Here is a 12,848-nt window from a genome sequence, read left to right on the forward strand (position 1 = left end):
ATCATACTGCACCACAGTAATATATTTCTGATAATTTCTTTAAGCTAACCCGAATTTATATTTTGACGGGTTGTCATGAGGAACTTTAAAATTTCTGTAGCCTATGTAAATGATATCATATGACGATAGTTTTACTCCAGTGAAACTGTCAAATGATCATGAAGTGACTCTCAGAGGGATCAGAGCAGTTCTGGAGATGTTGTTCATGTATTTATGTCCTCGTGTAGTGATACGACAGAAGCTGAAGTCAGCGTGAGCGTCGCACACTTTGTGTAGAAAACAAAACCATGCGTCTGTGCCATTTACATACACAGAGACACGCAGAACATGCTGGATTCATATTTAAATAGTATTTTTGTGGCTGAATATACACAGATACTAGTCCATATTGCGACTCTATAAGTGTACTGACCTACTTTAGATTAATTAATCCAAACTTTGACAAATTCCGTGACATTCCGCGTCGTCACAGTAAATTCCATTTATATGATTGGATTCCGCGATTCCGTCCGTGTTTTCTGCATCGCGGAAATAATAGTATTGAGGTGTTTTGCAACTTCAGTGTAACGTTAGTGGATTGTGATTTATTGCAACTTAAGCAACGTCTGCTGCTGCCTTACCTTTGATGGACAACTGATAAGTGATCACTGAAGCAGCTCCAGTTAGCAAGCACTTTTGGAGTGAGAGTGAATTCCGCATTGATTGGTCGGACTCGTGACTCCCAACAAATCAGATGGGTGGTGGGCGGAGACTGCTTTAGGCCACAGAGTGGTGAGTTCTGACAGGCGGCATCAGAGCCAAATAGCGCGTTTCAAAATTAAGAAATTTTATTGGCGAATTGGTTTTGAAAATGACCGATACCGATAATCATAAAAATGCTTAATATCGGCACCAATAATCGGCCAGGCCGATAATCGGTCGACCCCTACTACACACTGTACTTCAAATGATGAAAAAGTTTGAATAGAAACTGATTGAATATTAAGTGATTGTTTAAAAACCATTGCAACCCCACCACCCCTACCAGCAGATCTTGGGGTACTAATAAAACAGCAGTTTGGTGGGCAAAGTTCTTCAAAAACTGACAATTCACCAGCACCGGCCCAAGTCTCAGTCAAGAACAAAATGTCTAGATCCCAACGGGTAAAAAAGTCATGTAGAATGAAAGTTTTATTGCATACAGACTAGGGGTGTGTGATATTGACAAATTATATCTCTATATTTTCTGGAATTTTATCGACAACGATAATTAGATGATATTTTGCTGAGTGTGTTATTGTGCTGGTACCTTAAGGACTGCCGAAGACAGCTGACTCCTAATGTTTTTAATATTCTTCAAATTCTGTGTGGTGGTCAGTTCATACTGATAGAAATGAATCTTTTCCAATAAGTTTAAACTGATTTTTGCATTTTATGGGCATTTTTACCTTTATAAAGCCATTTTTTCTAAAAGTGTCCATTTATCTTTTGAGTCAAATTCTTACATTTAATCAGGGAATTAGAATAAGACGACATTTGGGCTGTTACCAAGCAAATTAAATCAACGCAGAAGCTGCATCTGAAGTTGCATTTAGATGTATTTACACACATGTATTTTGTTTAATGCAAGACATGAATGCATTTAACCTGCAATTACAAATGCAAAGATAATGTTTTGATATATTAAACATAAAACGTTGAATACTGATATTTGAAATGATTTAAAACATGAAAAAAGAAAATAAAGAAAAAGCCGAAATTTGAAATTAAAACCGCCAGCAGGTGGCAGCAAATCACTGTTTATAAGTGAGTCATTGAGATTGATCCGAATCATTTAAACGGTTGATTAATTCAAGAACGAAACACCGTCATGTTGCTCAGAGACACAAAACAGCACTGTGACTGTATTCGGAATGATTTTTGTTGGCGAAATAGAGCAAAAACAAGCAATATGGTGTCTAAAACATAAGTCTCTTAATTAACTTATTGTTTATTGAATTCAATGTCACATTTGTAATCATGGTAATTTTTGGAGAAAAACGGCACTCTTCGTGTGAAATTGAATAACTATATGAAGTGGTATAAAAATATACATTTTCTGCCATGTCTTGAATTTGTGATCATTCTAAATGCATTTTAATAGACTGAATCATGCAGTGAAATAAAACGCATTAAATGCACACACGCACTAGTCTAGACTTCACGTGGGCCGAGCCACTTAAACTAATATGTGAAACTATACTATATCTTAACAGTTTTTAAAGGCCTTAATATGAAGCTTAGTTGTCACGTTTAGAACAAACTGGATTATGCACTTTCTCCACAGCAGCTCAGTCTGTGTCCTCCGCTATATTTTCAGATGCGCTCGTATCAAACTACTGTAAATCGATATAAACGCTATTGCCTCGTATCGTATCGCTTGTAAAGAAAATATCGATATATCGTACAAACTCGATATACCGCCCAGCCCTAACCCACGCTGCCATGCTGAGGGGAGTGCATGCCAAGCACCAAGGCAAGCACTAAGTACCAACTCTACTAAAGCTATGTGAGTTGCTCCACAGACGCCTTGATGGCTGTCAGTGACATTTTCCCCTTCGGCCAAAGGCCTGAGCTGCATACCCCAAAAAAACTTACCTGTTAAGGGCTGGGCTGGAAAGCCTGAACCCAGGGCAGAGCTTGGAGGCTTGGAATCAGAAACAAAAGAGATTCCTTTAAGGGGATACGGCCAAGCATCTAGGATAATAACTAAACCCTGGCCTGTCACCAAGGGGGCTACCGCCAGCTCTGCATGAGCTTCCTCAAAGGAACTGACTTGACTCCTTCTAGACCTTCTGACCTTTACTGCCCGGCCCTAGGTTGTATGGAATTTTCATGAGATTTGGGGGTATTTTCATAACAATAAAGAATGTTTACATGAGAAATGCTAAGCTGGTGTAGCTATAAGCTGAGTATAAACGGCTACATATAACTTACTTTAACATCATTATATGACCAAAATCCACGTTAGATCGCAATCGGAAGTTATTACAAACACTCGATGGTGGTTTGAAGTGAGGTTTGAGTAAAAGTGTAGTAATAGTCTTATGTAGCTTGATGCTAATGTTGGCTCTAATGCACCTGTTACCCTGCTGCGATTAAATTTCATGATGTATTCTAGCAGAAAAACATCACGTAAAGTTGTATGAAAATGTTTTGTTTTCTAGAAAGATGCTTTATAATAAGTGGATAAATGTATATTGGATCAAAGTGATGTGCATGGACTAGGAGACTATAAGGCGTGAATAAAGATTTTCAATTTCACAAAGTGTTTAACAACCTAATGTTATGTTTGTTCACCTATTCTGCAAAAGGGCCCCTTTTAGCTGTTATGTTATGTTTAATTTAGTGTTCAACAGGTTTGTTTTTGTAAAATTTAACCTGATAATTGTCATTTTCTTCAATCATCTAATTATTAGAAATCCTGAAATACGTTGCATGTAAAAAGTGTTTGTTTTGGCCAGTTAAGGGTGGGTACATTGTGTGCACGTGATCAGGATGGTACCACCACCTCCTCATATTGAGCCAGGAAAAACCCTGGTAAAGACATTTATAATGTGATAAAAGATCTACATTATAAATGAAAAATAAATACTGTCTTTGTTGAACTCTTTATTCATCAAAAATCCTGAAAACTATGTTTCATGGTTTCCTCAAAAATATTAAGCAGCACAACTGTTTTCAATATTGATGATAATAGAAAAAGAAATGTTGCTTGAGCGACAAATCAGTATTGTCGCACTGAAGTTTTAAATAATGGCTGCTGAAAATTCAGCTTTGCCAAGACAGGAATAAATTACATTTAACATAAAAAATAAATAAATACATTTATTTTAATAATTTCACTATTACTGTTTTTACAGTATTTTGATTAAATACACAGCCTTGGTGATCATAAAATACTTTTTTAAAATATAGAATAATTTAGAAATTTTAAATACTGTTGTTAGTACCGTTCTGTTTCATATTTCTGTGTAGGTAAAGCAAACACATTTACATTTGCGTGAGGTCTGAATCTGTCCTTGACTTCTTCTAAATGAAGTTTGAGTGATTTGATCATAGTGTGTCGTGTGAATTTATTGTGTGTGTGTTTTCTGAAGGAATCATGATCTGGCTGATGCTCTTGACTTGGCAGAATGTGATCTGGACACTGACCAGGATGGTGTTATCCAGGTCCGAAACCTACCCCCACAACAGCGGGCCAAGTTATGGATGGTAGGTATATATGTGTGTGTGTGTCTGAAGACAAAAAGGCTTGACTAATCAGCCTGTGTAGCATCAAGTAGAAATACTGACTGTCTGGATTATGAAAAAGCTTTGAAAAGATTGTACATGCTGTGTGTTGATGTGAGAGATAGAAAAAGTGTTCATGCTTATGACCGAATACATAAGAGATCCACGCAGAGCTTTGTATTAAAGGGTTTCCATTAGAATCAGTGGGTCCCAAAGGGCTTTAGAGAGCCTCTGCATCGATCAGATAGCCATTAACGAAACTGTAGTAGGCTTAAAGTGTAGGCCCCTTTAAACGTACACCCCATGGGTGTACACCCCATTAGCCAGGGCCAGAGTGTGACTCATTTTCAGCCCTGGAGTTTCATGCCTTAGACCAGCCCACTTTAGTTCACGACTAACTATATTAAAATAATGTAAAACCTCAGTATATAAGTATGTGATATTGCACTGTTCTGTACAGCCTTGTAATTAATTGTTTTAAAAACATAATGGGTCACTAGTAACACTTGGGCATAGAAAGTTGTTATATTGCAACTAATGTGATCATGTTTGCTTATTCACACAACAGTCACTGTTGTGCAAATTGATCATAAACCGCTAAAAGGCTTCCTACCAGTGGCCATCCTTAAAGGTGGGGTAAGCGATTTTTCAAAAACGTTTTAGAAAACTGATTCGGGCCGACTAGCAAAACAAACTTGAAGCCAGTCAGCAGTAAGGGGCGTGTCTACTCATGATGTGGAGGAGAGAATGTTCAGTGAACAGGACAGACATTAGCGAGCCGAGCGACAGAAAGATAGAGATGGCAGATAAAAAACAAAAGAGGAAAAAAGTCTGCGGATCAAAAGAAGGCTTAAGGCAATAAGGCAAGACGTAGAACCCGTGTAAATATTGCATCAGCTTTCCAGCACTGGAGAGAACTTGAGGAGCGGAAGGCCTGCGATAGGATGCTGAGGTTGCTTTGTTTCTTCTCGATAGGTGAGTAAAACACTGTGTCTGCGCCGCAAACGCTAAAGTCTGTCTAGTACACTGGACGCGACAAAGTGACTGTTGAAAATCTTTTGAAATTTGTGTCAATACGTCATGAATAGAACGCAGCAGCAGTTTTCTGTCGGGGATGTCGTGCCGCACCACATCCAGTGTAGACCATAGATATATCTATGGTGTAGACAGCATCACTGATTATAATGAGTTCCATAGTATTTTGTCGCACCGCGCCACTCGCGTCCAGTGTAGACAGGTTGTAACATTGGTTTTGCTTTGTTTCACCGAACTAATCGTTGCCTGGGTTGCGTAAGTATGTGTGGGGCGGAGCTATCAAAATAGGGGCGAGACCCTTTTGGGGTAGGGACGTGTTTGTTTTGGTGATTTCAAATGTCCACATTGGTTACCAGAAATCGCTTACCCCACCTTTAACAAAACTTGACATCGAGCACAGTTTTATCATATGCAAAATGTTTCAATACAAAAATTTTATTCAAATGGAATTTGTGCAGTTTTTCAAACCGTTAACCCACGGGGGAAAATGAACCCATGGCAACAGTTTAAAAGCAGCCTATTTCCAAGAGAGAAAAAAGCGGACTTGACAACCCTGCATCCAACGCGAGCTACAGGAGTCAGATTTCACTTTTCAGAGAAATGACTGACAAGATCATGCTGGTAGATTTGCTGCTCAACAGATCCTGAGCTCATTGACAAAATCCGATCTCGTTAGATGTACTTGCTTTACACAGAGCATGCGTGATCGCGTAAACGAAAGTGAAGAGATTTCAGTACACCGCATATTGATGCTGATGCGCAAAAATTCTATGCAATGTTAGAATGTTTGCGGGAGCGGACACAAAATTCATGGGAGCGGGTGATAATGGTCTGAAATTCAGCGGGAGCGGGATTAATAAAACCGTCCCGTGAAGGGCTTTAATACAAAAACGAACACAATGAATGGCGACTGTAGAAAGCAAGAACCGAATCCAGGATATTTTGGGCGATTTAGAAATCCCGTCTGGAATCTTTTTTTTTTTTGTTTGTTTTGTTTTGTTCCAAAAAGAGAATATGTATGTGAAAATAATAAATAAAAAGAGTGGGGCTGCTGTGAGTGCAGGCAGCCTAGGGACAGCATCCATATTTCAACCCAGTGGCATGACAACACTGGCCCTCCCGGGCAAAAAAGTTTTCGTTCTGGCTCTGATGTTGAACATGTGTGTGTTGACAGATTGCTTTGAACGTGTCTGGTAAAGGAGATAGTCTGTCCTCATGGGATGGGGCTTTGGACCTAGCAGAACAGATGCTCATTCACAACCGCAGTCAGCAGATCATTGGTGAATAACCTTTGCACACCTCACCTCATTTTCATTGTGCCATTTATGTGTAGTAATGCACTACACATTTATAGTATATCAGTTCTATGAATGTGGAGTCAGACACTCTACATCAGGGGTCTCCAAACTCGGTCCTGGAGGGCCAGTGTCCTGCAGAGATTAGCTCCAACTTGCCTCAACACACCTGCCTGGAAGTTTCAAGTATACGTAGTAAGACTTTAATCAGCTGGATCAGGGGTGTTTGATTAGGGTTGGAGCTAAACTCTGCAGGACACTGGCCCTCCAGGACCGAGCTTGGTGACCTCTGCTCTACATTATAAGCCTACTGGTTATTCAAAACGTCCTGTGACATATTGTGCATTCCACACACATTTGCCTGTTGGCAAGACTTTCCGTTTGTTTGTGTACTTCTGCAGTTTAAAACACTTTTACTGCAGTGATGACTTTAATTGTAAAGTATGTCTTGAAACTAAACTAGCAAATTATTTTTGTATTAGGAGTACCTTCCTTATCTGTTAGACGTATTATTTTGATGTAATTTGTAATGCATTTAGGCATTTTTATTTAGAAGGTTCTTTGGAGAATTTGTTTAGTAATGTGTTTAAAGTCTGCATGAAATTTCATCTGTTTTGTTAGGCATGTTATAGATATGATTGTGAATTATTCATTCACGTATATTTATTTTCTTTTTTTGGCCTCATAATGTTTGATTAAAATATCAGAAGTCAGTCTTCCAGGGAAAACCAGCTATAGACTTCTGGTGACATGCTGGATTTCTCTAGTCATGTAATCTTAAACCCACCCCTTCACAATCAATTACAAACTCTCATTCATGTTTGAGTGCAACGCCCACATCTCAAAATCCAATCTTTTTTTTTTTATGATCGAATATGTCACAATACAGAATAAAAAGATCTGCCGCTATTTCAGTTTCATCATTTTTGTTTATTTTCTGAATAAATAATATTCATTTACTTAGTCATTTAAGTAGTTGGTTATTCCAGCTCTAATGCAAACTGTCAACTTTCATTTTAAAGTAAACTTTGTACACTTAAAGAAATAAATAATGCTTTTGACAAATTTTAAATAGATGTACACTCAGATGAAATTAAGCCTCATACTAGTATCTCAGAAAAAATTGGTTCTATCACATGATCATTCATGTCTTGCATTTTGCCCTATTCTATCTGATAAAGAAAAATAGCTCGTGATAGTAACTATAGACTTCTGGTGACATGCTGGATTTCTCTAGTCATGTAATCTTAAACCCACCCCTTCACAATCAATTACAAACTCTCATTCATGTTTGAGTGCAACGCCCACATCTCAAAATCCAATCTTTTTTTTTTATGATCGAATATGTCACAATACAGAATAAAAAGATCTGCCGCTATTTCAGTTTCATCATTTTTGTTTATTTTCTGAATAAATAATATTCATTTACTTAGTCATTTAAGTAGTTGGTTATTCCAGCTCTAATGCAAACTGTCAACTTTCATTTTAAAGTAAACTTTGTACACTTAAAGAAATAAATAATGCTTTTGACAAATTTTAAATAGATGTACACTCAGATGAAATTAAGCCTCATACTAGTATCTCAGAAAAAATTGGTTCTATCACATGATCATTCATGTCTTGCATTTTGCCCTATTCTATCTGATAAAGAAAAATAGCTCGTGATAGTTTATCTTGTTAAAACATAGTTAATAAACCAACAGTACTAGCTTGGTAGCTCGTCTTGGAAGGATGCTTCCCGAGTCATGATAAATCCCATGCGTTCTTTTATGTTCTGTGCGCAAACCCGTTATCTCAAACAATGTACTAGGGAAAAATATGACTATGAAATAGTGGGATTTCTTATATTATGATGCAAATTTTTTCTTTGCGTATAGATGAGTTAGGGATACCAGTGGAGGAAGGGCGGGACCTTGTATCAGATGTGGAGTCAGTGATCACCTTTTACTGCAAGTCCAGAAATGTCACCTTCACTCCAGATCTTAGTTGGCCACACATCCTCAAACCACTCCTGGGCTTACAGCTATCCTGCAAAGACCTCTACAACTGCTTCTACGCCATCATGAATAAATACATCCCACGGTAGGGGTGTTCATATGTCTGTTTGTGTTTTTCTCAATTTTTAAATTGAAACAATTAGGTTGGCAGAGGGGGGGACATGCAGGTTTTATATATCAGTTTTCTTGATTTAGAGTCATATTATTTGCCCTTTGCAGAGACTGTGTTGTGAAGGGAAGACCATTTCACCTCTTCAGACTCCTGCTGCAATACCATGAGCCTGAACTCTGCTCATTCCTGGACACAAAAAAGATCACTCCTGATTCCTACGCCATCAACTGGGTCAGTCGATCTTTGGCCTGTTTGAATATTTTATCAAGTACTTGGCTTAGTACAGGGGTGTTCAATCCTGCTCCAACTTGCCACAACTTCCTGGAAGTTTCTAGTACAAGTTTCAAGACCTTGATAAGCTGGTTCAGGTGTGTTTAATTGAGGTTGCAGCTTTAAGCCCCGTTCACACTACAAGCGACACGCAACAACAAAGCGTCACAATCCCATTAATTTCAATGGAGAGCTGGCGACACGAGCGACAGCGACTGTTGGCGACCGGATGGGGCGTGTCCAGCAACGCGACAAAGTTCAGAATCCTTCAACTTTATGCAAATGAAGAGCGACTTTCGGGAGCGACAGCCAATAGGAAAGAAGACAGTAGAGCTCATGTGATCGTTCTCCTCTCAACCGTAGATAAACATACGCAATGGAAGTAGGCAGGCTCTGTTTCTCATTCATTTTTGTTTGTATGTACGGATTTAATTTAGATTTAGATTATATTTAGTCTTTTGGCTCCAAAATGTTTGTACTTAGCAGCAAGAAACCTGATTCGCTGTCAAGGCAACCAGTATTGAGAACGCCCACTAGCAACCTCATCGCCAGGCGGAGACAAAAGTCTAGTGTGAATGCAGCTTTAGTCTGCAGAACAGTGGCCATCTAGGAGCAGGATTGGACACCCCTGGATTAGCATATGTAATTTATACTTAACTTATACTTACTATGGATCAATTCTGAAAACGTTTTATGGTCATATTCCTAAAATGAGTCAAATTAATTGATTTGAGCTCTGTGTTTTTTTTTTTTTTTAATTCTTGTATCCTGCAGATGGGCAGTCTCTTCTCTAGCAACTGTCTCCCTGAGGTGTCACAGGCCTTGTGGGATATTTATCTCCAACAAGCCGACCCTTTTCTCGTTTTCTTCCTCATGCTCATCATCCTTGTCAATGCCAAGTATGTGACAGTTCAGACTGTTCAGTGCACTCAATTAATTAATGAACTGCACCAAGGCAGTTTTTCTCTCCTGTTTATGAGATCAAGCAAAAATATGCTTTTCTTTGTTTTCTGATGTCCAGAGACAGCATCCTTACCCAAGAAGGAGACAGCAAAGAGGACATCATCAGTAAATTATTTCATGCATAATTTATTAAAACAATACATTACAAAAATATTTTGCGTTGTCCTGTGTGACCAAAGTGTACAGCTATATATTTTTTCTTTCTTCCCCAGAAATGCTGGAGCAGTCACCAGCATTACTAGAGGCAGAGGACATTGAAGACTTGTTCTCTTTAGCACAGTATTACAACAGCAAGACGCCTCTATCTCTCAGAAAGGTAAGTGTTATCTGAGTTCTTTGGGCTGGGTATTAACAACTTCTTCTCAATATGATGTACATCACAATAGATGCATCAAGATAGAATTGTGGTGTATCACAGTAACAGTTTAGCATGTATCACATGCTTGTTTGTCTGGTTTATGTGTGTGCAGGAGAACCATAATCTGTTTGGCAGCAGTCTGGTGGCTCTGAAGGAAGAAGACATGGACTTAAGTCAGGCTCTCTGTTTGCCTGTATCGGTCCCTGAAATCCTGCAAGCCAACCAGCTACAACCTGTGAGTCCCAACTCTAAGATAACTGTTGAAGACATCTCTACATCATCTTTCATATTTATTAATGTTGATGATCAACATTAAAGGGGTAGTTCACCCAGATTTTTTTTTTCATCTTTTACTCACCCTCATAATCTTTGTAAACCCATAAGACTGTTCATGTTCAGTACTAGTGAATATATTTTTTATATTCTATCGCTGTTCTTCAAAAAGCATGGTAAAACTAATCCATATGAATCAAATGGTTTAATCCAAGTCTTCTGAAGAGACTAGATTGTTTTATAGCACATTTACCATATTTCAAGTCAAGCAAGCACTTTTGAGCTTCCGTCCACCATATTGTATGTGCTCACTATATGCAAATTGCAAAAAAATCTACTTTGAAATTACACTGTATCTGACCCTGAAAATTCAGTCTTTCAAGTATATTGTTTTCGGCCAGCTGTGCACAAGAATCCACAACAGATGAGTATCAACATGTGATGCCCTTTTTTCCAGTGATGTTATTCCTATTTAAATTATGATTTGTATGCTGTCTAGGAGGGCGTGAGGTTTTTTGTAGTTGACTGCCGTCCTGCTGAGCAGTACAATGCTGGTCACCTCTCCACTGCCTTTCACCTGGACTCTGACCTGGTAAGAATTTTTGCAAGCAGGGAAGGCAGCATTTTGTTCATAATTGTTCTAATATGAATTGGAATTCCAATTCATTGATTAGAGATTGATTTCCTTTGGATCCACTTTGTTTCCTCAAAAATGCAAAGTTTAATATGTGTAGCTGCCTCACAGAGTAAATACACAGCTCTATGCACCTCTGTGTCCTTAACCAGCAAAACCGTAATAATATGGTATTGTTTCACAGATGCTTCATAATCCTTCCGAGTTTGCCCTGTCAGTGAAGTCTCTTCTGGAGGCACAGAAGCAGTCTCTGGAGTCAGGCTCTGTGGCAAGCGGAGAGCATCTGTGCTTCATGGGTAGTGGACGTGAAGAAGAGGACATGTATATGAACATGGTGCTTGCCCACTTTCTACAGGTCAGAACTGCATCTGCTGCTGCATATGGAATTGTGTAAATTATTATTGAAAGCATTTCCCAACTGTTAAGAATATAAGTGGTGAATCAAAATGTTATTTTTTTTGTCTAGAAAAATAAAGAGTTTGTGAGCATAGCAAAAGGTGGATTTATGGGTAAGTTCTGTTTTTAGTTAAATTAATAACACTTTTTAATCATCTGTGCATTGCATGTTCTGGGCAAATTTGGGACAAAATATAATTAATAAATCAAATATAAATAAACAATTAAATAAATGTAATGTGTTCAGATACAAAAAAACTAAATTTGATCAACAAGTTTACATGGTGACAGCAGCAGTTACGTTGTGCAGATGTATAATTTATTTTCTTTAATGCACAGCATTGCAGCAGCACCTAGCAGATATTAATGTTGAAGGGCCGGATAATGTTTATGTTCACTGGATTGTGAGCACCTCAGGATCCCACAGCAGCCTCAGCTCAGCTGACGTGAGTTTTGAGTGCGTGTGTGTGTGTGATGCACTTTACAATGCTGTGTTACTCGGTATGTAGCCTTCAAACCTTGCTTTTGTGGCATTGTTTTTATCAAATGTTCTCAATCCATTTTCAACAGGGTTTCTGTGTGTCTTTAAAAAGTCTTAATTTGTCCTTCCACAATTTAAGGCCTTAAATCAGAGCAGAAAGTCTTGAATTCAAAATGTTGCATCATTGCAAAAGTATTTTTGTTTTCCAACGTAAATATCTAAACATCCTAAAATCAAGCTAAATTTACATGAGATGCAAATGTAAAACAAAATCTTGAAAAACTGAGCAAAATTAATTCATTTTATGCCTAAGTCTTTTAATGGGGTATATGAACACGTCCCTTTTATGTAAGTTGATTTTTCTTAGCATACTGGCTGAATGATTGATTTTTCCTGTAAAAGAGATTGAAATCGGTTGGAAGTTGTATTTTCAAATATTGGTCCTCCTTAGACATTTACATTTTAGAGAACATATTGATGTTAGGGGTGTGCGATATTGTGATTTAAAAAAAAAAAATTTGATCGTGGATGATTAATGTCTCCACGATCTGCTTTTGAAGAAATATCTTAGTTTCATGTTGCAGCACACATTCTATCAGTTGCAGTTCTGGCACCTCCATCTCAGTGTCAGGGGCGGATTTAGTGAATTGGGGGCCCTAGACAAAATATAGGAATGGGGCCCTATACATTTGCACACATTTTCCTAGATCAACCTTGAGGTTCCTTTTTTGTTGTGATGCTTGCTGCTGCACAATGGTGCCCCCATAGTTGTGTCCAATGTTT

The 12,848-nt window shown here is 38.2% G+C and overlaps 1 protein-coding gene across 2 annotated transcripts in view; it reads left to right on the forward strand.

Moving 5' to 3' along the window:
• tbc1d23 (TBC1 domain family, member 23) overlaps window positions 1–12,848 on the forward strand; it is a 33,833-nt gene that overhangs the window by 14,174 nt on the left and 6,811 nt on the right. For both annotated transcript variants that reach the window (XM_016260929.1, XM_016260930.1), the window contains exons 2-13: window positions 4,119–4,233; window positions 6,461–6,566; window positions 8,459–8,663; window positions 8,798–8,921; window positions 9,735–9,859; window positions 9,982–10,028; window positions 10,136–10,239; window positions 10,394–10,516; window positions 11,054–11,146; window positions 11,373–11,543; window positions 11,655–11,697; window positions 11,924–12,030. In XM_016260929.1, the coding sequence (XP_016116415.1) occupies window positions 4,119–4,233; window positions 6,461–6,566; window positions 8,459–8,663; window positions 8,798–8,921; window positions 9,735–9,859; window positions 9,982–10,028; window positions 10,136–10,239; window positions 10,394–10,516; window positions 11,054–11,146; window positions 11,373–11,543; window positions 11,655–11,697; window positions 11,924–12,030 (1,363 nt within the window). The remainder of the gene's footprint in view (window positions 1–4,118; window positions 4,234–6,460; window positions 6,567–8,458; window positions 8,664–8,797; window positions 8,922–9,734; window positions 9,860–9,981; window positions 10,029–10,135; window positions 10,240–10,393; window positions 10,517–11,053; window positions 11,147–11,372; window positions 11,544–11,654; window positions 11,698–11,923; window positions 12,031–12,848) is intronic.

The sequence above is a fragment of the Sinocyclocheilus grahami genome, unplaced genomic scaffold (assembly GCF_001515645.1).
Source record: "Sinocyclocheilus grahami isolate Dianchi unplaced genomic scaffold, SAMN03320097.WGS_v1.1 scaffold2251.1, whole genome shotgun sequence".
NCBI lineage: Eukaryota > Metazoa > Chordata > Actinopteri > Cypriniformes > Cyprinidae > Sinocyclocheilus > Sinocyclocheilus grahami.